This window comes from Lynx canadensis, chromosome E2 (genome assembly GCF_007474595.2).
Source record: "Lynx canadensis isolate LIC74 chromosome E2, mLynCan4.pri.v2, whole genome shotgun sequence".
NCBI classification, from domain to species: Eukaryota; Metazoa; Chordata; class Mammalia; order Carnivora; family Felidae; genus Lynx; species Lynx canadensis.
This window is the reverse complement of record NC_044317.1, coordinates 55,524,339-55,550,479: the sequence shown is the minus strand read 5'-3', so window position 1 is coordinate 55,550,479 and position 26,141 is coordinate 55,524,339. Positions and strand designations below refer to the sequence as shown.

The following is a 26,141-nucleotide window of genomic DNA, read 5'->3' as shown; positions in this document are numbered from 1 at the left end:
TGTGGGGGCGGAGCCTCTAGTGAAGCGCGTTCGTTCCGGGGGCGGGGCCTGGGCTTTGCGTCCTCCCGTCCTGTCTTCTAGCTGGTCTGTTTTCTGGGTTTGGAAACGTTTGAGTGTCTTCTGTGGAGCGGCGTTGCCTCCTATCTCAAGTTAATGTTTTAAACAGTTTTAGGGTAAAAGTTTAAAGTTGTGGGGGACACTTATGTTGGAAATTAAGATGCTTTTGTTTTGGGGGGCGGCTGGCTGCCATAGTAGGTTGAGCCTCTGACTTGATTTCCACTCAGGTCGTGATCCAGGGTGGCCGAGCCCTGAGCCCTGTCTGTGCTGAAAGTGGAAACTGCTTGAGATTCTCTCTCTCTCTCTCGCCCTCTGCCCCTCTCTGCCCCCTATTTGAGTTCTCTTTCTCTCTAAAATAAAGCTTTCATTTTCACAGTTGAAAATGGTTCAACAATTATAAATTATAACAAGACAATGTAACGATTTTTTTAAAGTTACTAGTTTTTTCTCGTTTTTTTTTTTTAAAGTTAATGTTCGGGGCGCCTGGGTGGCGCAGTCGGTTAAGCGTCCGACTTCAGCCAGGTCACGATCTCGCGGTGCGTGAGTTCGAGCCCCGCGTCAGGCTCTGGGCTGATGGCTCAGAGCCTGGAGCCTGTTTCCGATTCTGTGTCTCCCTCTCTCTCTGCCCCTCCCCCGTTCATGCTCTGTCTCTCTCTGTCCCAAAAAATAAAAAAATAAATAAACGTTGAAAAAAAAATAAAAAAATAAAAGTTAATGTTCATTTTAAACCAGTGGTTGGTAACCCAAATTATCGTATGCCTTTAGCCACGCCTCATATCCCAGGTCTGGTCCCTATGAAATCTTCAGAACTGAGCTCAGTGCTGATTTGGGCCTCCTGGGTGAATGGGGAATAGAAAAAGCAATGCCATTTTGTTGGGTGTCAGTACAGAATTGCCTATTCTCAAGTGAGAGAAAGTTTCTCTTGCCTTATCAGAGAAATAAGCTGATGAGAATAAGCTTTTTTCCCCCCCTCTTTTTTTAAAGTGAAACCCCTGCAGATGTAGTTTATAATCTTCACTTAGTACAAGAATTAGTTAGTTCCAAGGGAGTGCACCATTTCATCACCCGGGTCACTCTCCACCACCCCCCCCCCCAACAAATGCTCCACGATGCAGTACAACCAGATGTTGTGTTTATGTAGAATAGAATGTTTTTTTTTTTGTTTGTTTGTTTGTTTTTTTTTTTAGAATAGAATGTTTTAACAACACTTGTCCTATAACCACTCTTGCTGCTTTGTTCTGTTTTGGGAAAGGAAAAAAAGGAAAAAAAACAAACAAGAAAGCAACATAATCCGAACACTGTGCACACACCAGCGGGTGCCTGTCTTCCCTGGGCATTTTCAGTGGAATTTCTGCTGAACCCTGGCCCCCACCCCACCCCACTAGCAAGGAAAGAGGCAAAAGAACAGGTTCGCACCTGTGCACAGGAGTGGAAAGAGAAACCACATACAAACTGGGCTGCAAGTGGATTCTGGCACATTTTTAGATGAGACCTAAAAAAAAAAAGTCATGCTGTGCACAGGAAGCAGGCAAAGGAGTTCTGAGGGAGGTAGTGCCCGTAGACACGGTCTCCCCAGGAGACAGATGGAAATCAAGCTTTTCTTTATGAAAGTGAAGGAAGGCCTATTATTTTCTCTTCTTTTTTTTACAGTTTTTTAAAAATTTTATTTAAGTAACCTCTACACCCCAACATGGGGCTCAGACTCAGGACCCTGAGATCAAGTCTCATCCTCCCCCAACTGAGCCAGATGGGTGCCCCACGACCCGAGAAGGAAAGCTGTATGTGAATTCTGATCCAGACTGGCCATGTAGAGAGTACATACAGATATGAACGAACTGAGTATTACCTTAAAACTCCGTGTGTGCAGATATGGGAAGGTCCTCGTGTAACCCCACAGTGAGGGCGAGGATTTAATGCATCTAAACTAGCAAACACAGACTGAATTGTTCAAGACATAGTCTTTTTTTTAAAGTTTATTTATTTTGAGAGAGAGCAGGGGAGGGGCAGAGAGAGAGAGAGAGAGAGAGAGAATCCCAAGCAGGCTCTGCACTGTCAGTGTGGAACCCGATGAGGGGCTCAAACTCACGGAACTGTGAGATCATGACCTGAGCTGAACCCAAGAGTCGGACCCTTAACTGACTGAGCCACCCAGGCGCTCCAAAATCCAGTTCTTTTCAAACTCTACACCCAGTGTGGGGCTTGAACTCATGACCCTGAGATCAAGGGTCATGCTCTTCCAACTGAGCCAGCCAGGCACCCCTCTCATTTTTTATAGTAGCTGCCCCAATAGGTGTGAGGTAGTATCTCATGGCAGGATATATATTTAAGTGCTTATTTATTTGAGAGAGAGAGAGCGTGTGCAGGGGAGGGGCAGAGATACGGAGAGGAAAAGAGAGAGAACCCCAAGCAGGCTCCATGCTGTCACTGCAGAGCCCAACATGGGGCTTGAGCTCACGAAGCTTGAGATCATGCCCTGAACCGAAATCAAGAGTTGGCCACAACCGACTGAGCCACTCAGGTGCCCCTAGGGTATCTTTAAAGAGTTTGGGAGACAGTTGGGAAATATGACAAGATAAAATCCAACTGAATATTAGGATATTTAGAAGATCAAATATTGTGTATTCAGTGGTGATCTTAGCTAGAGGAGTGAATTTGGATTCCCATGTCCTTTACTTGAGGAAATATATCCATGGTGGGATTTTCACCATTTCTACGATAGCAGAGGAGGAGAGTGGGGGAGAATAACCTGAGTCTTTTTTATGTTTATGAATCAAAAAAAAAAAACAGAATAAAAAGAGGGGGGTGGACAATCGCTCCATCACATAGAACAATTAAAACATATCCCTATTGGTAACTGCTAGATTTGAGAATCCAAAAAATTTGAATGAGTTTCAATAGACAATATACTCATCCCTTTGTCAAAAAAAAAAAAAAAAAGAAAGAAAGGAAAAAAAAAAAAAAAAGCTCTATGCAGAACTCTATGCCCAACAGGGGACTCAAACTCACAGTCCCAAGTTATGAGATCAAGAGTCCCATCCTCTACTGACTGAGCCAGCCAGGCGCCCCTTAAATTTTTCCTAAATCAGCACGACTGCACATAAACTGTTTAAACCAAAAGCCTGATTTATGGTGCACCAAGCATACATTTTACATCTGCTTTGTAAATGAGTGGCCTAAAGCAAAACCATCTCATCCTTAACACCAATGCTCCTACTTCTTGCATTTCTTGGTGTTAAAACTCGTCATTCCTGCCTATATGCTAATCTAGAGTCTTTGGGCTTTCATAAGATGTACAAAAAAGTATATAATCCTGTAAAAACTGTTCATTGTCTACAGCACTGTCTTCCCTGTGAAGATTGTTGGTTTGGGCCAGCTGGCCTAAATTGGGCTGGAATAAAACTTTCTTTCTTGTAGAGATTTTTTTTTTTTTTTAATTCTAAATGTTTATTTAGAGAGAGGGAGAGGGAGAGAGAGAATCCCAAACAGACTCTGTGCTGGCAGCATGGAACCTGATGCAAGGCTCGATCTCATGGCCTTGACATCATGAGCTGAGCCGAAATCAAGAGTCGGTTGCTTAATGGACTGAGCCACACAGGAGCCCCTCTTATAGACTCTAAAAGGTTTATTCATTTTGCGTCAATACCACAAACTCTCAAAACTATAGGATATTTTGTAATAAGACAGATAATGTTTATCCTCTTTCAAATAATGGTATCTGGAAAACTGTACTTTCAGATTTTTAAAAATTGAACACCTAAGTAATAGTTGCTATTTATTTTGATAACTAGTTTTTGTATATGAAAAGGTAAGAAAATTCCGGTTCAGACTTCTGGTATTTATTTAATGAAAAAAATCTCTGGAGGAAATAAGTTAGCTGCAAATTTACATATTAAAAGTTCACTGGACATATCAATCCTACAAGTCCAATTCAAGACTGTTGAAAAAGATACAGCGTAAGCCCAAAAAAGGGCAGAAATGAGATTTATATTGAATATAATGAAAAGTAGAATAAAACTAATGTCTTATCAAAATTGATACAGCAGGTAAATCTTTTAAAATATTGACTAAAGATAGGCACATGAACAATACTAATTAAACTATATTTATTAGTATTAGTACTTATGAATACTAATTACAGTAAGACTATTGATAAGAGATTTTCAAAACCTGTAGGAATTACTGTGAACAACTTTATCTTTACTAACTTGAGAACTGAGAAGAATAGTTTCCATGCAGATAGATCATTAAAATGGAATTAAGAATTAGAAATCAAAAAAGCATCCATAACTTGAAAACTTTGAAATATTCAACAGGACTCTGATCACCTTCCAGGAAACTTTCCCACTTTTTCAAGGTATTTATTCACAGTTCTCCCCACTTACAGACAAAATTTTTTCAGAACAGAAGAAAACATATAAAAAAAAATGTAGTATTGCTAGTATATCCCTCATCTTAGGATATCAAAGAGAAAGCAGTTTGACTTCTGGAATGTGGTGCAAAATGAATCATTAGAATATGCACTATGACTAAAAAGGTTTTACTCTAGTAATGTCTGCATTTTAATATACTGTGGTACTATACACCCGATGATGTGATTACGTCTCCATTATGCTAGTAACTTCAGAAAAGCACTTTAAACATTTAAACACTATTATATTTAAACTATAAATGTGTGTTCAGTACATAACATGAGGAGGAAAGTTAATCTGATCTATAGTATCCATCTACAATGAATACAGAACTTTGACAGCCAAATGTCAGAAGCATTTCTGTTATGATCAGGAGTAAAGAATTGAGAACTGAACCCTGTATATCACCACTTCTACTCAAGATTATACTGGAATTTCAGGCACCTGGATGGCTCAGTCAGTTGAGTGACTCTTGATCTCAGCTCATGTCTTGATCTCAGGGTCATGAGTTCAAGCCCTGCATTGGGCTCACTGTTGGGCATGAAGCCTACTTAAAAAAAAAAAAAAAAAAAAAAAAAAAAAAGAATATACTGGAATTTGTAGCCATTTATAGCCAGTTGGTCAGAAGTACAAGAGGCCCAGGACTTGTGATTGGCATCTGAAGTGGGGGCAGTGTTGTGAGACTGAGTCGTTAATCTCTGTGGTCTGTGGAAATTCCCAGTTGGCTTCAGAACTGAATTAATTGTAAGACACCCAGTTGGTGTCCAGAGAGCTGGAGAATTGGTTGGTGTAGGGAAAACCTCACACGTTTCGTCTCAGAAGTGCTGTGTGAAACAGCTCACCTTATTGTTGATAATTAAAATGATCTTATGTGTGTTGGTTGCTAAATATACATGAAGAGAGGCACCTGGTTGGCTCAGTGGTAGAGCATGCAACTTGAACTCAGGGTGGTGAGTTCAAGCCCCATGTTGGGCACGGAGATTACTTAAAAAAAATAATGAACAAATGAACAAACATGAAGAGAGGAATAGACAGAAATGGTACCAAGGGATTTTCTGATGGTTTGTTCATTTGTCTTCATGAATTTTAATGTTTTTGTTTACCTACTTATTTATTTTGAGAGAAATAGAGACTGTAAGGGGTAGAGAGGCAGAGAGAGAGGGACAGAGAATCCCAAGCAGACTCCGTGCTGCCAGCTGCAGAGCCCGACGTGGGGCTCGAACCCACAAACTGCAAAATCATGACCTGAGCCAAAACTGAGAGTTGGTCGCTTAACCAAGTGAGCCACTCAGGTGCCCCATGAATTTTAATTTTTATGTGGAGCAACCAATGGGCCCTTTAGGAGTGGAAGACTTGGTGCTACAAGGAACTCTTGAAACACAGGCTCCAGCCACAAAAACTCCACAAACCCACTTACCAACCTGTACGTCCTTTGCACCCTTTTATCTGCATTTGTGCCTAGAAATAGGCAGGAGGGCCCCCCAATGCCCAAACCCATTCTCCTCATAGCAGTTCTGAGGAAGAACGTGATGAGGCAAAGGGGAGGGGTGAGAGAGCCAAATTCGCTTAAGAGGCTGTTTCAGAGGGAAGAAAAGTATCTTAATGTATTTATGGTCAACTGATATGCAAACAAGGATGCCAACAACCCACCATGGGGAAACGAATAGTCTCTTCAACAAACCGTGCTGGGAAAATTGGATGTCCATCCCTATGCAGAAGTTGAAAGTGGACTTTTATCTCACATCACACTTAAAAATCAACTAAAAAATGTGTCAACAACTTAAGTGTAAAACCTGAAACCAAGAAGAAAACAGGAGAAAGCTTCTTGACACTGGCCTATGGAATGATTTTTGAGTTTGACCCCAACAGCATGGGGAGGCAGGAGGGAACAAAGCTAAAATGGGCAAGCGTGACCACATCAAACTACAAGGGACAAACTTCTTTCTGCACAGCAGAAGAAGCCATCAAGAGTGAAAAGACAATCTATGCAATGGGAGACAATATTTGCAAACTATGTATCTGAAAGGATGTCAATATTCAAAATATATACGGAACTCAACATACCAAGGGAAACTTCCTCAACTCAATAAAGAACAGCTACAAAATTACCGTACAGCAAACATCGATCTTAAGGGTGAAAGAGTGAATAGTTCTCCCACAGACTGGAGATAGTCAACGTACTGTATGTTACAGCCAATGAAATAAGGAAAGAAAAGTGATGTAGACCAGAAAGGAAGGTTTAATAATGTACCCATCAACAGAAAGTATTGCAATTGCAGTAAGATGAATGCCTCCCGACGCCTCTCACCCCCCACCAAAAGGATAGCCCTCATCCCTATAACCCGCGAGGGTTACATTCTATGTCAAAAGAGAGTTTGCAAAAAGAGTTTGTCCTTGTGCCCTAGGTAAGGATCCTGAGATGCAAGATGATCCTAGATTACCTGGCAAACATGATATAATCAGGAGGGTGTGATAAGAAGGATATAAGTGGAGTTGGAGACAGAGAAGTCGTTGCTCTGATAGAAGCAGGATGGGGACAGATGTTAAGATGTTACCTTAGAGGAAGTGGGCTATCAGGCAAGGCAATTAAGCAGTCTCCGGAACTTGGAAAGTGCAAGGAAACAAATTCCTCCCTGGAATATCAAGAAGGCTAACAGTGCTGTGGATCCATTCTAGACACCTTATGTTGAGAAGTAAAAGAGAATAAATTTTATTGTTTTAATTCACTTAGTTTGGGGTAACTTTTTACAGCCACATTAGGAAGCTAGCGAAATGGTGTACACAGAAAAGCCCAAAGAGGGACTCCTGGGTGGCTCAGTCGGTTAGGCGTCTGACTTGGGCTCAGGTCATGATCTGGCGGTTTGTGAGTTCGAGTCCCACATCAGGCTCTGTGCTGACAGCTCAGAGCCTGAAGCCTGCTTCAGATTCTGTGTCTCCCTCTCTCTCTCTGCCCCTCCCCTGGTCATGCTCTGTCTTTGTCTCAAAAATGAACAAACATTTAAAAAAAAAAAAAAAGAAAGAAAAAAGCCCAGAGAAGCTACAAATCTCTAAAGTGAGATTAGTAAATTCTTTTTTTTTAAGTTCATTTATTTACTTTTTTAGTAATTTCTACACCCAAAGTGGGGCTCAAACTCATGCCCTGGAGATCAAGAGTTGCATGCTCTTTAACTGAGCCAGCCAGGCGCCCTGTAAGATTAGTAAATTCTAGATATTCAAGATCGACATTAAAAAAATCTGTATTACTTCAATGCAGTAGCAGTTAACACATGGAAACTGAAATTAAAAATACAATTATATGTACAATTGCTCAAAAAGGAAAAAGTACAAACATATGTTAATCTAACAAAAACATTAACAGGATTTTGATGCTAAAATCTATAAAAGTTTACACAAATAGAGACCTACCACAGCCATTTACTGGAAGATACAACACAGAAATGATGTCAAACGATTACAAATTGATAGACAGATTAATGTAATTTCTATCAAGGTATTTTCTACAATACAAACAAGATTATTCTAAAATTTATAAAGAAAGGCAAAGGAACTAGAATAGCTAGAGCATCTGAAAAAGAATAAAGTGGTCAGAATCTTCATGCAAGATTTCTAATATAGTAAAAAGTAATCAAAACTACATTGTATTCGTGGAGTGAGACACAAATAAATCAATGGAAAAGAACAGAGAACCCAGAAATGGCCCCACACAAGTACTTCCAATTGAACTCGGACAAAGGTACCAAGGAAACTAAGAGAATTTAAAAAAAACAAAAAAACTCCACAAAAACTTCATACCTGTACTAATATTAGCTCAAAAATGATCATAGCTTTAAATGTGAGATGTAAAACAATAATACTTTAAACCAGAAAAGATTCCATAGAACATTATCCTCAGTATCCATATACCTTTGCTCTATCTCTGTGTTATCTATCTTCCCATCTGGAGTTTTAACACATTTTGACTTTATTCTGTGGTATTTTGAAAAAAAACAATTATCCTGTGGTGTGTACTATTTCGGTATCTCACTTTAGAGAACTTGAGATTTCATTAGTTTATTCCTCATAGAAACTCTCTGAGGGCACCTGGGTGGCTCAGTCAGTTGAGCGTCCGACTTCGGCTCAGGTCACGGTCTTGCGGTCCGTGGGTTCGAGCCCCGCGTGGGGCTCTGTGCTGACAGCTCAGTGCCTGGAGCCTGCTTCAGATTCCGTGTCTCCCTTTCGCTCTGCTCCTCCCCCACTCACGCTCTGTCATCAAAGACATCAAAGGCAGGATGTTTGAAAAAAAGCCCTCTCAGATTCATTACATTTGTAAGGCTGCTCTCCGGTGTGGGCCCTGTGATGTTCTATAGTTTTGATCCATGGGTAGAAGCCTTAGCATGCACATTACATTAATGTGGTTTTATCAGAGATGTAGATCCCGATGTCTAGTGAGTGGCGAAGCCTGTGTAAGTCCTCTGCCGCACACGTTCCATTTATGTGATTTCTCTTTAGTGTGGGCTCTCTGATGCCGATTCGTGCTTGAACTTCAAATCAAATGCATTGTCACACTCCCTACATTCGTCAGATTACTCCCCGGTATGAATTCTCTGATGGCTTACAAGGCTTGAATTCTGAGTGAAGACCTTGCCACAATGACTACATTTATAAGGTTTCTCTCCAGTATGGATCATCTGGTGTCTAGTGAGGTTGGAGCGTTGAATGAACGATCTGCCACACTGATCACACTGGTAAGGTTTCTCTCCAGTATGAATTCTCCGATGACTAGGCAGGCTTGAACTCTGACTGAAGACCTTGCCGCATTCATTACATTTGTAAGGTTTCTCTCTAGTATGGATCACCTGATGGTAAGTAAGGCTCGACAGCATAGTAAAGGCTCTGCCACACTCATGGCACTGGTAAGGCTTCTCTCCAGAATGAGTCCTGCGATGACGCGCAAGGTGTGAATCGTAACTGAAGACCTTCCCGCATTCGTCACACTTGTAATGTTTCTCTCCCGTGTGGATTATTTGATGTCTAGTGAGATGTGAGCTCTGATTAAAGGCTTTGCCACACTCGTTACATTTGTAGGGTTTCACACCGGTATGGATTACCTGGTGGTTAGTGAGCTGTGAGCCGTAGGTAAAGGCTTTGCCACATTCGTTGCACTTGTAAGGCTTCTCTCCCGTGTGAATTCTTCGGTGACTCACCAGGCCTGAGCTCTGACTGAAGACCTTGCCACACTCATTACACTTGTAAGGCTTCTCTCCCGTATGGATCACCTGATGGCTCGTAAGACCTGAACACTCACTGAAGGCCCTGCCACACTCATTGCAGTGGTAAGGTTTCTCTCCAGTGTGAATTCTGTGATGACGTACGAGGTGCGAGTTGCGACTGAAGACCTTCCCACATATGTCACATTTATATGGTTTCTCTCCTGTCTGGATTACCTGACGTCTAGTGGGGTGTAGACCGGGATTCACTGCTTTGTCACACTCCTCACGTGTGTAAGGTTCTTCCCTGATGCGCGCTTTCTGGTCTTGTGTGAGTAATGAAGAACGCAAGGGATCATTCCCACGTTCATTAGAGATGTTGGTCGGGACTCTTGGAAGAATTGTGTGAAGTAGTGAAACTGAGGCACTATCGTTGACAGACCTCGCCACTTGGTGACATTCGTAAATTTTCCCTTCAGTCTGAAGTATCTGCACGCCAGCCAGACGTGACTGAAAGCTTAGTCCAGACCTGTTTTCAATCGGCTCGTTTCCTGCGTCTCTTCTACCAGTCAGGTTTTTGTTAAGGGTCACGAGCACACCTTCGTGATTTCTTTCACCGTCTCTCCGCTGACACTCAGAGTCGTGAAAACTTTTCTGGATTTCTCTGAAGCCACAATCTTCGGCGTCACGGCTTTCATGTCTTTCCAATATAACTGTCTGCAATACTTCCCCTGTATTACTGTTTTCTTTTGGTGGTAGTTCCTTGATCACACATTTGGGAGAGAGAGCTACGAGATATAAAGAACCACAGGTTTCCAATTAATTACAGAAAAATCTCATATTGAAAAACATATTACACCAAAAGTACTACATATATTGATCAGTTATGAAATGTTGCAACCATGACTTTCAATTTTTAGGAACACAAAAGGTACAGGATTCTTTAATATAAAAGGGTAATTACATGTAATTCAAATTGATTTTAAAGCCTACTTTATTTTTTTTTTTATTTATTTATTTTTTTTTAATTTTTTAACATTTATTTATTTTTGGGACAGAGAGAGACAGAGCATGAACGGGGGAGGGGCAGAGAGAGAGGGAGACACAGAATCGGAAACAGGCTCCAGGCTCTGAGCCATCAGCCCAGAGCCCGACGCGGGGCTCGAACTCGCGGACCGCGAGATCGTGACCTGGCTGAAGTCGGACGCTTAACCGACTGAGCCACCCAGGCGCCCCTAAAGCCTACTTTAAATAGTCAATGTTGGGGCACCTGGGTGGCCTAGTCGGTTAAGTGTCCGACTTCAGCTCAGGTCATGATCTTGCAGTCCGTGGGTTTGAGCACCGCATCGGGCTCTGCGATGACAGCTCAGAGCCCAGAGCCTGCTTCGGACTCTGTGTCTCCCTCTCTCTTTGCCCCTCCCCCCACTCATGCTCTGTCTCTCTCCATCTCTCAAAAATGAACAAACACTAAAAAAAAAATTAAATAATCAATGGCAAAAAAAAAAAAAAAATCACACTATGCAAACTTACGTTAGCCCTGAAAAGAGGGGGATTTTCTCATCATGTTCGGAAATGGCACACCATTACCTGCCAATTTTTCACAGAAAATATATGGTTGTTTCACGTTTGAAGAGATAAAAGTACTGTCCATATTTACTGCATCTTTATTGGGCACTAATTCTAAAGCACAGCATAATATGCTCTAATGGTAAATAATCCAGAACAAACTTATCTAATGAGTAATCTAAATTTTTTTTAACATTTATTTATTTTTGAGAGATGAGAGAGACAGAGCACGAGCGGGGAGGGGCAGAGAGAGAAAGAGACACAGAATCCAAAGCAGGCTCCAGGCTCCGAGCTGTCAGCACAGAGCTTGACATGGGGCTCAAACCCACGAACAGTGAGATCATGACCTGAGCCGAAGTCGGATGCTTAACCGACTGAGCCACCGAGGCACGCTATCTAAATAAATGGCAATTTAGAATTGGAAAACTATAGTAGCACTGGGGAAATGAGGGAGAATTTAATCAATGTTATAAAAATATTTTTCTGAATACCAGTCATGTAACTATATTCCCTCAGAATGGCCATTTTTAACAAGCAGTATAAGTCGGCGATGCTGCACTGTGCATACCAAAAAACCATCATCTGTAAGTCATAACGACAGTTAATAAAACATTCTAGTAACCTAGAGTAAAAGCAGGACTGAAATAATAAGCAACCACAATGATACAAAATTATAGTTTGTGGAATTCTCAACAAATCTCTCTTGAGAGAAAAAAAAAAAAAAGCAAGGGCTTCTATTCCAGAACCAGCATACAAGATGAAAACTGGAATTTATGTTAAGACCACTCATTTTTGAAGTATCCAGTCAGGGAAATACTTAACATAATTGGGAAAAGAAGTCAGAAATCACAATTATGATTTTTTTTTTAAGTTATCTCTATGCCCAACAGGGAGTTCAAACTCACAACCTTGAGATCAAGAGTCACATGCTCTACTGACTGCACCAGGCAGGCACCCCATAAATCACAATTATGAGTTTCGGCCTGCACTTATGTAACAGCTAATCAATTTCCTATCTATGTAGTATTCTTTAATTTTTTAGTTCACTGGCCACAAAGTATATGTAATAATGAGTTTGTGCGTGAAAACCTTATTAATGAAGGCCAGATCAAACAATGTTTGGACAGAATTGTAGAATAAAAACACACAAAATATAGTGCAGGCTGCATGGCCTGAATGTTTGTGTCCACCCCAATATGATGGGGTTGGAGGTGGGGTCTTTGGCAGGTCATGAGGGTGCAGGGTCGCGAATGGGATTAGGGCCGTTACAAGAAGAGATATGAGAGCTTGCTGCCTTACTCTTTCCATCATGCAAGGACACGGCAAGAAGGCAGTGCTCTAAACCAGAAGAAGGCTCATCAGGAACTGAACTGACTAGCACCAAGATCTTGGACTTGCCAGACTCCGGAACTGTGAGAAATAAATTTCTATTAGTTAAGCCATCTGGTTTTGGTACTTGCTATGGCAGGCTGAGCCAAGGCACAGACAAAAGACCATCTGATCAAAATCACGACAGAAGGTTGCCGTATCTTACAAAAGTCAAAGAATTTCTGAGACTTTACTATAAAACACGGAATAGCTTTACAAATCAAAACCACAATGAGATACCACCCTACACCTGTCAGAATGGCTCACACGAACAACTCAGGCAACAAGAGATGTTGGCGAGGATGCAGAGAAAGAGGATCTCTTTTGCACTGCTGGTGGCAATGCAAGCTGGTGCAGCCACTCTGGAAAACAGGATGGTGGTTCCTCGTAAAATTAAAAATAGAACTACCCTACGACCCAGCAATTGCACTACTAGGCATTTATCCACAGGATACAGATGTGCTGTTTCGAAGGGACACATGCACCCCCATGTTTATAGCAGCACTATCAACAATAGCCAAAGCAAGGAAAGAGCCCAAATGTCCACCGATGGATGAATGGATAAAGAAGATGTGGTGTATGTATACACACACACACACACACACACACAATGGAGTATTACTCAACAATCAAAAAGAATGAAATCTTGCCATTTGCAACTACGTGGATGGAACTGGAAGGTATTATGCTAAGTGAAATTAGTCAGAGAAAGACAAAAATCATATGCCTTCACTCATAGGAAGACTTTAAGAGACAAAACAGATGAACCTAAGGGAAGGGAAACAAAAATAATATAAAAACAGGGAGGGGGACAAAACAGAAGAGACTCATAAATATGGAGAACAAACTGAGGGTTACGGGAGGGGCTGTGGGAGAGGGGATGGGATAAATGGGTAAGGGGCATTAAGGAATCTACTCCTGAAATCATTGTTGCACTATATGCTAACTAATCTGGATGTAAATTTTAAAAAATTAAAAATAAAATTAAAAAAAAATAAAACACAGAATATCTTAAGCCTTCTAATAGTGCTGACATGGCTAAAAGCCTTGAAGTACATCACCACCACTTTTTAAATAGGGACAGTAGGCACATGGGGTTTGTGTTTCTAACCCTTATTCATAGAGAAAGTAAGTATGAGAAACAGGATTTGACCTGGGCCTGCGGGTTCAGACAAAGTGTGCTCATGCATAAACGCCTGCAAATCAAGTCAAGATCAGGAGCTTCGACATAAACACGTTGAGGGAGACACCAGAGCTGTGTTGTGCTAACAGTGTTACCTAGCCACCCTGAGTACCCTGTCACCCCCGCAATAAGGATTTCTGTAGTGTCCTGAAACAGCGATACAGTGGATAAGCAGGGATCTTTCTTAACGTGGTAAGTAGTGTGGCTGGTGAGGGGGGCCTGCGGGAATCAGGGTGTTCAAGTTCTACACAATTCATAAGCTAGTAAGGAACGGTGTGGTCCATCCAGATCGAGGTACCGTGTGAGGGAAGGCCAGAAAGAAGGAAGGTCAGGAGCGGAGGGCAGGAGGTAATGAGCACATGAGAGAAGCGATGGTATTTGCCAATCCACGGAGGGGTAAATGTACCAGGGCAGTCAGAATTCCAACCTTGGGAAAAAAGAAGGGACTGACGTGGCAAACACCATCATGCTGTCCCACGATGGAATTATAGGAATTAACTGTAGGAATTATAGTGTGGGTGTGTGGCCAAAATGTAAGACGGGTAACAGGGAGGGAATGTGGAGTCCAGGCAAGAAGCCATGCTTAGAAAACAGAGTAGGATGGGTGGCTGCTGACGGGGGAGGCATAGGGGACATGGGGTAAGGTTGGTAAAAGGGGACAAAATTTCAGCCACGTGGTGAACAAGGTCCGCGGAGCTAACGTACCACATGGTGACTACAGTCGGTAATATCGTATAATTGAAATTTGCTAAGAGAATAGAACTTAAGTGTCCTCACCAAAAAATTTTTTAAAAAGTTAAGTATGTGACGTAACGTGTGTTAATTAACTTGATTATGGAAATCTTTTCACAATGTATATGTATGTCAAATCACTACAGGGTACCCTTTCAATATATTACAATTTTCTTTGCCAGTTATACCCCAGTAGAGCTAAAAAACAAAAAATTCATCCTCTGACTGCCTCCTCTGAATACTTACAGAACAGTTTACACGAGGATCTCGGTCTCTTGTAAGAACCAGTGAATCAACAGCACAGGGGGAGAAAAAAAAGGAACTGGGTATTTTAAGCTTTTCATAAGGTTTTACGCATACTTAAGTTCTGGCAGCATGTCTGATTAAGTGTGCAAATCATCTGACAAAAGCGTAAGTGTGAAGTCCAGATGCCACGTCATGAGGCTTTTCGTATCTGAGGCAACAGGGCTTCAATCTCAGCAAGTAAGACAGGGGCTCCAAGGGGGAGAATGCAGACACACAAGGGCAGATCTCCACTTCTGGAGGGAAATTTTCCTCACCCAAGGAGACCAGGTTCCTGTAGTTCTCCAGCATCACGTCCCTGTACAAGGCCCTCTGTGCGGGGTCCAGGCACTCCCACTCCTCCTGAGAGAACTCTATGGCCACATCCCTGAAGGTCAACCATCCCTGAAAGGAGAACACATTTCACCAAGGAGCTACGGGGAGAGTTATCTGCACACAAAACAGGAAGACGAGAAATGTGTAAGGGTCAATTCAGATGAAGTAGGTTTTCTTACAGATCTATGTAAGGTATTTCTGAGCAAGTTATGTGTCCCCAATTTTGGCTTATTACACATTCCCATAAGAGGTTAGGATGGCCTCTAAATCAATATGGCTTTTTTCATTTTTGTGGACAATATAAGAAACATAAAAACAGAAAATCAGGGGTGCCCGTTGGGAGCATGTGACTCTCGATCTTGGGGTTGTGAGTTTGAGCCCCACGTTGGGTGCAGAGATTACTAAAAAAATAATAATATTATTAATAATAATAAACTTAAAAAAAAAATAGGGCACCTGGGTGGCTCAGTTGGTTAAACACCAGGCTTCAGCTCAGGTCATGATCTTGTAGTTCATGAGTTCGAACCCCACGTCGGGCTCTGTGCTGACAGCTCAGAGCCTGGAGCCTCCTTTGGATTCTGTGTCTCCCTCTCTGTTCCTCCCCCATTTGTGCCCTCCCTCCCTCCCTCCCTCCCTCTCTCTCTCTCTCTCTCTCTCAAAAATAAATAAAGATTAAAAAAATTTTTTTTCAAATAGAAAATCAATACAAGGTTATCTAGAAGTGTTATCCATCATGTTGTGATATCTATCAATGTCACAATGAGTGATATTCAATATCTAGATGGGCAAAGGCATGAGTGTTATCTTCAGAGAAGACAATACCCATGATGGCTTTAGAGGAAGGCCACAGTGAGTAAAGGCTCTTGAAGACTTCCCACGTGCTAGCCATCATGCTAAATGCTTTCCACGCACTAACTCCCATTGACATCGACATCACTCATCATAGACAGATCTGTTCCCATCTTACCGAGGAGACAACTGTGTTACACACATTGCCCGAAGCCTGCCCAAGGTCAAATGCTCTAAGAAATGGCAGAAAAAGCTCCAGAACCCAGATATTTAGGCTTTGGAACTGAACCTAAACAACGAAACATATATATCAGATAGCATGAAAAGAATGTTGAGAGGGGGATTCCTGGAACAATTAGAGACAAGTTTAAGGCTAACAACATGGTCATTGTATCTGTGCACGCACACGCACACGCACACAAATGTCACTCTTGTGCTAGTCACTCATTAATGTGATAGTATAGAAAACATGTAAAGCCATGCAAATACTTAAGATTTAAATTCAAAAATTCATAAACTTATTTATGAAGTAATGATAATGTCTGTAAATACCACAGGCTTGTGCGTCCCTGCACACGCGCACACACACACACACACACACACACACTCAAATTTACTGAAGTAAGAGGAGTCGACTCTCCACGACACAAAGGGCCCTCCTCATAGGCTCCGGTCCCTGGGTCATGATGAGCTGGAATCTAAGTGCAGAGGAAAGGGACGGGGGTTGGGGGAAGGCCTGGGGGAGTGTGGACAAACACTTCAGACTCAGACAAGGTTAGCAAGTCCAAGAAGGGCCTTGCAGGAATGAGAGACAGGAAATCGACCCAGGATATGACTTCACCTGACAGACGGCCATTCCCGACTCCTTTCCTTTGCTCTTCCTCCCTTTCCAGGATTCTTCCTCAGGCAGGATCAAGCTTGGGAATTCAATCCTAAGTGTCAAGAAAACGCAGCTTAATGCTTTGAGTCAGTCTGGGTCCTTCCCGTCCTGCAGCCTCACACGGGAAGGCCTCTCCGTGTGAAAACACGGGGGGTGCCCCGGGACAGTGGACTCCTTCAGAGGCCAGCAAGTGACCTTCCCACCCTTCTTCTTCAGAACCGGCTCCCGCCCTGGTGAAGCCCCCCGCACACGGCATCAGTGGGGACCTGGGCAGGATCTGACCCTCCCCTGCAGGCCACAGGCCCGCCCCGATCACACCCCACGCAGAGCGGGGCCCCCTCACCTCTCCCTGGGTCAGGGGCTGATGTCAGCCTCAGACATGCAGCACCACAGCCTTGGTGCTCAGCGCTGGAGACACATCAGAAACCCCCGAGGTGCTTTAACTAGGACTGAGATCAGGCCCTGTTTCCCCTTGGCCATTTGAAGGGACTCTCCGGGAGGGGGTCCGAGAGGCTCCGCTGAGGTGGCATCAGAACGAGGACCCAGGGGAGGGAGCTTGTTTGTCACCCGCCTCTGAGGGGCCACACAGTTCCAGGCAGAGGGACAGGCCCCGGGAGGCCCTCAGGCAGGGGCAAGCCTGGCCCCAGGAGAGGGGAAATGGCCTGTGTGGCAGCAGTGGGGTGAGGAGACCAGCAGGGGAGGAGGACAGACAGGCACCTGGGGAGGCAGATCCGGAAGGGCGTGTCTTCCAACATTTGCCCTCCAGGTCTTGAAAGAAATGTTATGTTCCTCCTCTCATTTGAAGCAAACATCAGATTTTTTTCATCATACACAAATATTTACAAATAATGCAGTATCTCATATTTAGAATTATGCCAAGCTGTTCACTAAGCCCCAGGAAGTAGACGGTTGCCCTTAACCAAAATGTGGAGGGTGCAGGGGGAGGGTGACTGGGGGAGGTCGAGTCAGTTCTGGACAAGTTAAGATGGATGTGCCCCAGACGTCCTAGCAGAGATGTGGAGGCAGCTGGACACGGGACGGAGTCCAGGGCAGGAGTCTGGTGGAAGTGGAAACCAGGAGACATGCAGGTGGTGCTGAGAACCAGGAGATGAAGCGATAAGGAAAGGCAGGGGTGTAGCCAGAGAGAAGAGGTTCAAGGACTCAGCTGCGGGGTGCCCCACACTCGGAGACCAGGGAGTTCAGCAGACACCAGCAGGGAAGCTAAGAGGTGACCAGTGATCGGGGAAACCAACAGGTAAATAGGGCAGTAAAGCTTAGCGAGATGTCCTCAAACTAAGAAAAAAAGGGTGTCGAGGAAGAGGGAGTGGTCACATGCGCCACCTGCCCCTGACAGGAAAAGCAAAATAAAGACAGGACATTCAATCCTGGACTGAGAAATGGGGTCGCTGTGGCTCTGAAAGACAGTCTCAGGGGCACGGTAGCTGTTGACAGCTTGACCAGATGGGGTTCACAAGACGAGTGGAGACCAGATTTGAAGACAGTGGAAGCAGGCTTTTAGGGTCTTGTGTCCTGAAAGGGAGCACGAGGTGGGATGCGCATTAAGGAGGCCACTTGTTGTGCTGAGCACTGGGTGTCGTATGTAGGTGATGAATCACTGCATTCTGCTCCTGAAACTAATATTACGCTGTATGTTAACAAACTAGAATTTAAATAAAAACTTGAAACGTGAAAAAAAAATGAAAGGGAGTAAGGAAGAGAAGGGCTTACCAGAGGGGAAATTAGTTAATAGAGAACGTTTTGTTATTTAAAACAATTTTTTTAAGTTTATTTGAAGGGAGGGAGGGAGGGAGAACGAGCGAGAGAGAGCACATGAGCAGGGAGGGGCTGGGAGAGAGGGAGAGAAAGAGAAGCCCAAGAAGGTTCTGTACGGTCAGCGCAGACCCCAATGTGGGGCTCGAGATCACGACCTAAGCCGAAGTTGGACGCTTAACCGACGGAGCCACCCAGACGCCCTGAGAATGTTTGGGTTTAAAGATTCAACGAGACAGTGAATAAAAGCCTTTGGGGGGAGGCGTGCACGTGCGTGTGGAAGACGGGCGAAACCACCATCTGCGTGTGCTGACTGAAATTATTTCCTGACGCGTACAAACTCGAGATGGAGTGGAGGAAGGATCCCATCCGGTCCTGAGGCGGTGGGTGGGGCTGGCGACCCGGGAACAGTCTGGCTCAGCAACACACAAAACGACGGTGGTGCAACCTCTCGCATGGCCTTCATTTGGGGGCACTGAAATGCGCAGGGGTATTGTTTGCCCTTGGAACAGTCTTCATCGTGAGGGACAGAGCAGCTGACCAGGTGCAGGGGAGGCACAGAAAGCCAAATCCAGCGCGCCTGGCTGGCTCAGTCAGTAGAACATGCGACTCTTGATCTTGGTTGGGGTCATGAGTTCGAGCCTCACATTGGGTGTCGAGATTAAAGAAAAAAAGAGTCAAGAGACCTTCACTCAGACCACTCTCCTGTCAACAGATGTCTACAAGGATGCATGAGCCCCCATGAGACCCCAATATCTTCTTAAACATTCAAAATTCTCACTTAGATCTTCCAAAATGCATCTGAATCCTTCTTGACTTGCAACACAGAATAATCCAGAAGGTTCTCTGAGACCTTCCCTCCAAATCCTCTGTGTCAGACGATGATTCCTGCACAGACTCCACACAGGTTACTGTGTGGAACAGATGCTGGGGGGCACCTCCCAGATTCCCCCCAACCCCTAGGACCGAGGCACCGTGAGCTGCGGCCAGAGCTCCCTGTGGCTCGAACAACATCACAGGGGAACGTGCCTCTGCCTAATCCCTCTCCTTTCGTGTCTCCTCAAGTGTCATCAAGTTTCCCAATTAAACCCCAGCTGGCAAATCTCAGCCTCAGCATCTGGGGCCGGGGGAACCTGGGCCACGACAACGGCTCTCCAAACGGACCCATGCAGCCCCACAACCACCCACAAACCACTTCCAGGCGCTCCCGCGGGAACCGAGACACCCCTTCCCAACAGGTCCACACACCCCTCACCCCACAGCCATGCCCGGACACGCGCACACACCGTTCCCTGGGCCGTCTCGGGGCCCACACTTGCTTCCGCCTCCCTCCCGCACACCCCTCTCGCCTCACTTCCGTTTTCCCCATCTTCCCACCTCTCCTCCACATGCGCCTGAGCAAACTGGGCCAAGAGGCACGGGCACCACACCAGTAACGGACACGAGTGCAGAGAGAAGGACACCGGGTCTTCAGTATGGACACCAACGAGGTGGCCCCACCAGGGAACACTTGGGAGCAAGTGGGGACAACAGGGAGTCCAGTTGAAAACCAGTCAAAGGTTGGCCGGATCCAGTGCGGTGGGACGCGAGAGACAGAGAGGCCCCAGATCTCTTCCCAGAGGCCACCAGGTCTCCCCTCCCCACTCACAGCAAGTTGCAAGAACCTCTAGTCCTTCGTGGTGCCTATTTTATGTCCCCTGAGGCTCCTGACCTCATCCTCACCCGTCCCGAAGGGAAACTGAGACTCTTGACTCTGAGCAGATAACTGCTGGAAGCCAAGCCCCCGCCCAGGATGCAGCCGGTCCCTGGTGACGTGCACAGCCCGGGCCACCTGGGAGCTGGTGAAGGGCAGTGACGCAGCAGGTGAACACGTGGGCACTCCTGGTCTGTAGGGCCTTCCAGGCCCCGGTACGTCCTTCTGCTCTTGAGTAAATAAGCAGCCACAGGAGATTTCGATCCATTAACTGAAATTCTCAGAACAAATACTGGCATGAGCATCACCACCTGCCCGGCCTCCTTGGTCTTCCCCGAGGACTACTCAGCTCTACCACAGGCCCGGCAGCTCAACCCAAGCCCAAAGTGAGGTGCAGCCGCCAGCCTGGGAAGGAGGGACTTCGTGCTCCCTCCAGCTGAGACAAAACAGGAAAGACTCACTGGAGACGATTCAACCCGCATAACACGACAGATGGCTGGGGAAGGGCACTTGAAGTGTCGGGCTGGAGAGCCTGGAGAGACATCTCTGAGCCTAAACCTGAAGGAGAAAGGGCCAGAGCTGACATGGTTTAGGGACATCAGGTCAGAGCAGGGACGAGGACCTGTGACAGTAAAGGCTGGTGTTTGGGAACAGAGAAAAGGTGATCGTGACTGGGGCACAGCGAACTGTGAGGAGAGGGTAAGGTCCCAGGACGAGGCTGGAGACACTGGCAGGGCCTGATGATTCGGGCTGTGCAGCCACAGTGAGTCCGTATTCTGTCCTGGTGACGATGGAGCCAGCAGAGGGTTCGATGCCAGGGAGGGACATACTCTGCCGAGAGAGTCACCCCTGCTGCAGAGAGATGGTCTGTGACTCAGAGTCTGTGTCTCTGCCTCCATCCTAGTGTTCTGTGTTTCATTTTTGGAGGACGGGGACCCATGTACAATTCTACTGACATCTGGGCACTCTGTCCAAGAACTGCCACACGAGATATGCATTGTATTCTGCCAATGAATTCAGGGCTCAGCGTTGCTCAAATTCAGTGTCTGTCTAGTCCGTCATCTCCATGTTGAGCTGGGCTCACTGAGGCCCACAAGGGAGTCATTTCACCAAGTTATCCTGAGAAGGTCTGCGTTGAGTAAGCAAAACTGGGTACAACTGAATTCTGATAGGGTGGCCTGAAGGGCCCAGTGGGCAGAGTTTGCCCACATCACTCTTCTCTCTTAAAAATTCCAGGACCATCTTTCACACGTCTGGGCTAGGGAAACTTCCATTTCTTTTCTTTTCCTTTATTTTTTTCTTTTTAAATAATCTCTAAGCCCAGTGTTAGGCTTGAACTCATGACCCTGAGATCAAGAGTTGCACACTAGGAGCACTTAGGTGGTTCAGTTGGTTAAGTGTCTGACTTCAACTCAGGTCATGATCTCAATGTTCGTAAGTTCGAGCCCTGTGTTGGGGCTCTGTGCTGACAGCTCAGAGCCTGGAGCCTGCTTCTGTGTCTCCCTCTCTCTCTGCCCCTCGCCTGCTCGTGCTGTCTCTTTTGGTCTCTCAAAAATGAATAAAAACATTTAAAAAAAAAATTAAAAAGAATCACACGCTCTACCAAATGAGCCAGCCAGGCGCCCTTAGGAAACTTCTATCTCAAGGTATAATCGCTGTGTGCTGAGGCACTAAACTCCCCTTATCCAGAACATCACATTAAAACATTTACAAAATTCAAAATTTTGAACACATAATGAATTGCTGCTGTAAACACTGCAAGGCGGCCACCTATAGAAACAAGACACGAATTTCCTCATCAGGAACAGATGGGCTCTGTTAGGTGACATTTCCAAGTAAATCAGCCCATTCTTCAATATTTGCAAAAAGCAGGCAAGAGGAACTTGAGGGGAATATCTATTCGGTAGCTCATGGCCCACTGTTTCAAAAGATCACATAAAAGGTAAGAAAACTGAATATTAAAGTGACAGCTTAAACTAGGTTTTGACTTACATAAGAGATTACGGACATGTTTACGAAGTACATACTGGAACAGTCTAAAATTATACTAGATACTAAAGGAAGTTCTCAATATACATGACAAAGAGAGAGCTTACAGACCTGTCTGAACCAAACACAATGAACTTAAAAAAGAAAAGTTAAAAAAACATTTTTTTTAAACAATGAAGTATGAGACCAAAATTTTTAAAAATGGCAAGGTCATGCTTAGAAAAGAATGCCAGAAACTGTTTACAGGATGCCTTCAAAGCTCACTTCAGAAGTTAATTATTTATAGGAAAGTATAAAGATGTATTTCAAGCTTAAAAAAGGAAAATGATGTAAATATAAGCGAATCAGGAAGAAAAAAGTAAAATCCATTACAAAGAAGCAACAGTTTTCAGTTTTCATGTTCCATAAAAAGGCAGCGTGTGATGATGGCCATTTCTTGCCCCACTTCTATCCTTGGAGCCCAGGCAAAGGAAAGAGGGTGACCCATGACTGAGTGAAGTCTCTGCCTTCCTGGCTGAACAGGGATTGCAAATAGAAGGTATATTCTGAAGCAAATAATTATAAGATGCACAGGCTTTTTAGAAAGGAGTTTTGCAATCCTCACCCTTATCTGCATAATTTATTCTAATTTTAAGTGTATTATATTATAAAGCCATATGTAACGTAACATACTTCATCATCCATATCCAACCAATTCACCATTCATCTGGATCACTTTGCTCACTACTGTCTTTCCTTCTCTCAATATTTATCTCTCCCCCAGCCAGCCCCTTTTCTTTTTTTTTGGTTTGCTTTTCCATTTTCCCCTTGGGTTTCTGCTCATTCTGTTCCCCTCTCCTGTCCCGCTGTTTCTCTCCTCTGGGTTTCTTCTTGCACACTCGTTCTGACCCATTATGTAACCTGTTTCCCTTCTTGTTGCTTTCTCCCCAATCTTTCTGATTATCCCCAATCTTCATGCATTTCTCTTTCCTCCCCAGCTCCCATCTGCTCTCCCAGTTAAGTGTGCTCTTTCCCTGCTACTCTCCCTCTGTCCCCACTCTCTGGCACCCCCAGCTTGCTGGGCTCCCTCCCGGCTGTTTCTCCCTCCCTTCCTCTGGTCTCCTCCCATTGGCCCCTTCTTTCCTCTCAGCACCACATCGCCAGGCTGCTAGGACTCCAACTCTTAACTTCTCCCTTGGCTCCAAGTGAAGTGCCTTCCCCTTTGTTACCCACGCTCCTGTTGCCCGTCACGGGCCCCTCTCTACATTTTGCTCCCCATCATCCCTCTGGAGATTTCCTTTTTACTCTAAATTTCTCAACCTTCTTTTCTCCCACTGCTGCTACTTTGCCATCTGCTTCTGGTTCTCCCTCATTCATTTTTCTGTAATTCTCTCGGTAGGTCTTGTGAAAATAAATAAGGAAACCTCATTTAAAGTGCAGTAGGGAAACCCTGAAGTGGGAGCTCTCTGGCAAGTACCACTCCCTGTAGCCTGCTTAACCAGCAGGAAGAACGAACAGAAGAATTACTTTAACAAGGGAGGTCCTTTTTCACACGGGAATTTCATCTCCTGCTTGTAAGAAAATAAAGGAAGATCCCTTCATGCCCCACCAACAGACGCACTGACCACCACTTGCAGCCACTGAAAAACCGCCACAACCTTCAACTCTTGTTCTTCTCCAATGAACTTCCGTTTAAAACTCCCCCCGGGGGCGCCTGGGTGGCTCAGTCAATTAAGCCTCCGACTCCTTGAGTTCAGCTCAGGTCATGATCTCGCAGTTCCTGTGCTGACAACACGGAGCCCGCTTGGGATTCTCGGTCTCCCTCTCTGCTCGTCCCCCGCTCGTGCTTTCGCGCACGCGCTCTCTCTTTAAAAAAATAAAAAACAAAAAACCCTCCCCAATTTCCTCCTAAAAATAAGAGGTGACCTTCCCTTTCTCTCCCAAGTTGCCAATAATTCACCACTCCATGCATGTCCCGAACTGCAATTCCTCTGCTTCTTCCAGAATAAAATCATTTTGCTGGTAAAATAACTGACTTTTGTTTTTAAGATGGGCAGTCCCTCTCCTCCGGATTCCTCTCACCCAGAAGTGGGGTGTAAAAGGATGCCCACCTCCCACAAAAACACATTATCCAGCGCCGGGTGCACGGTCTGTCTCAAGACAGGCCCTTTCTAGTCCTCCCCAGCACAAGGTGAGGCCTGGGGAACTAAGAGTAGCCGGCTGAGAGAGACGCGAGGTGAGAGGAAGTGAGCGTGCCTCCGGAGAGGGCTGAGCTCTCTAGAATCTCAGGGCGCAGGTAAGGACCAGCCTCTCCCGAGGGGGCGGCCCGGCGCTGCCCTCTAGGGGCAGAGAGCAGCGAACATCCACCTCGCGAATTCCAAACAAAAAGGGAAGCCCCCGGCCTCCCACGGAGACGTCTGAATTTACTCGGACTGGAGGAGGTGGTGCGGAGATTTTAGCGGCCCCCAGACCCCGGGGACAGAGGAGGGGAGACTGCGAGGCGCAGGTTTAAACAAGAAAGACGAAACTCACACTCCACAGACTGGCCACCGCTCCACGAAACCCGCTTCCGGGTCTGCAGGCAACCGCGCGCGCGCAAAGGGAAGAGGCGGGGCCTGTGCGGGGCGCAGAGTGAAGCCCTGCTGGCGTAAGGTCGGCGGGAGAGGGAGGCGGGGTCTCAGGGACGGGCGGTAACCATAGATACGAGGCGCGCGGAGAGGGCAGGCGTGGGCGGGGCCGACTCCAGCTCGGGATCTGGGATTCCCTCCCGGGTTTTCGGGGCTTGGGAGTGCTAGAGTCAGCCTGGCCTTTATCCTGGGAAGCGGCACTTTCTATTTCAAGTTAACGTTTCAAACAATTTTAAGGTAAAAGCTTAGAGTTTTGTGGGCGCGACTTATGTTGGAAAGTCAGATGTTTTCCTCTTCACAGCTGAAAACGATTCAAGTCAAAAGCCACGAGTCCCGCCAGAGAGGATGAAGCAACTCAGTGATCTTGGGAGCTGGGACCTTGGTGCGGGGTGGATGTGGGCGGTGGCTGGAGCCTGGAACACTGTTGCAATTAAAGTTAAGTTAAACAACTTAACTGCAAATGGATACAAACTGGAATGTGAAATGCAGATTCTGCCTGGGCGGAATGTGCAATTTCACAAGTGCACCCAGGCCATCATTTCCGTTTATACTCCCCATTCACCTCGGAGTCAGACTCAACCCTGTGCTGTGTGTTCCAGAGACTTACCCAGGGACAAGACCTGAGGTGTAGGGCTTGGAGGGCTAAGGCATGTGATAATTTATTACTTTTAAAAAAGCAATAACTTTAAAACAAAGATTAAATTACATCGCTCTTTTTATACTTACTATATTGTTCCACACTTGAGATAATTATACTCAAATGCATTCGAGATAAACGTTGTTGACATCACAATATGGTTAAGTCAATAATTTCTAAATATAACGTAATTTCAAATTCACTTTACTATCACTCTGAAGGTGGTTAAAAAGCATGTTTGCTTTTTTTTTTTTTTTTTTTTTAATCTAAACGTGGTAGTGGGTCACCTGGTTGGTTCAGCTGGTAGGGCATGCAACTCTTGATTTTGTGGTGGTGAGTTTTAGCCCCGTGTTGGGTGGAGGGTTACTTTTAAAAAATTGTAGTATATTTCAGTTGTTTTCTTTGTTTTCTATTTCTCAATGTTCTGGCAGATGTGGATAACAAAGCCTGTACATTATATAGTCCTTAAAAGACATTTCAATTTACTTTCACCTAAAAAATAATTAATTTTGCAATATATCTAAGGGTATTTATTTAGGGTTTTATTTAAACCCTACAAAAAGCAAAACTGGATTTTCAAATTTTCAATAGGCTTGTTTTTGCCCTCAATAATTTTTATGGCAATATCTGTGAATTAACATCTATCATGAAATAAGTG

At 44.8% G+C, this 26,141-nt stretch overlaps 1 protein-coding gene across 1 annotated transcript; it reads right to left on the bottom strand.

The window, feature by feature from the left end:
* Positions 1 to 6,641: 6,641 nt before the first annotated feature.
* On the bottom strand, positions 6,642 to 24,799 carry LOC115503244 (zinc finger protein 665-like). The gene is made up of 4 exons (XM_030299356.2): positions 24,752 to 24,799; positions 16,750 to 16,840; positions 15,062 to 15,188; positions 6,642 to 10,440 (listed from the first exon to the last, which is right to left on the bottom strand). The coding sequence occupies exons 2-4, from the start codon at positions 16,762 to 16,764 to the stop codon at positions 9,029 to 9,031; spliced, it is 1,554 nt and encodes a 517-aa protein (XP_030155216.1). The 5' UTR covers positions 16,765 to 16,840; positions 24,752 to 24,799; the 3' UTR covers positions 6,642 to 9,028.
* Positions 24,800 to 26,141: the final 1,342 nt, after the last annotated feature.

Excerpts from the sequence above, each read along its gene's own strand:
- LOC115503244 (XM_030299356.2), bottom strand. Across the intron at positions 10,441-15,061 it reads CAGGAACCTGGTCTCCTTGG|CTCTCTCTCCCAAATGTGTG; the intron begins GTGAGGAAAATT and ends TATATCTCGTAG.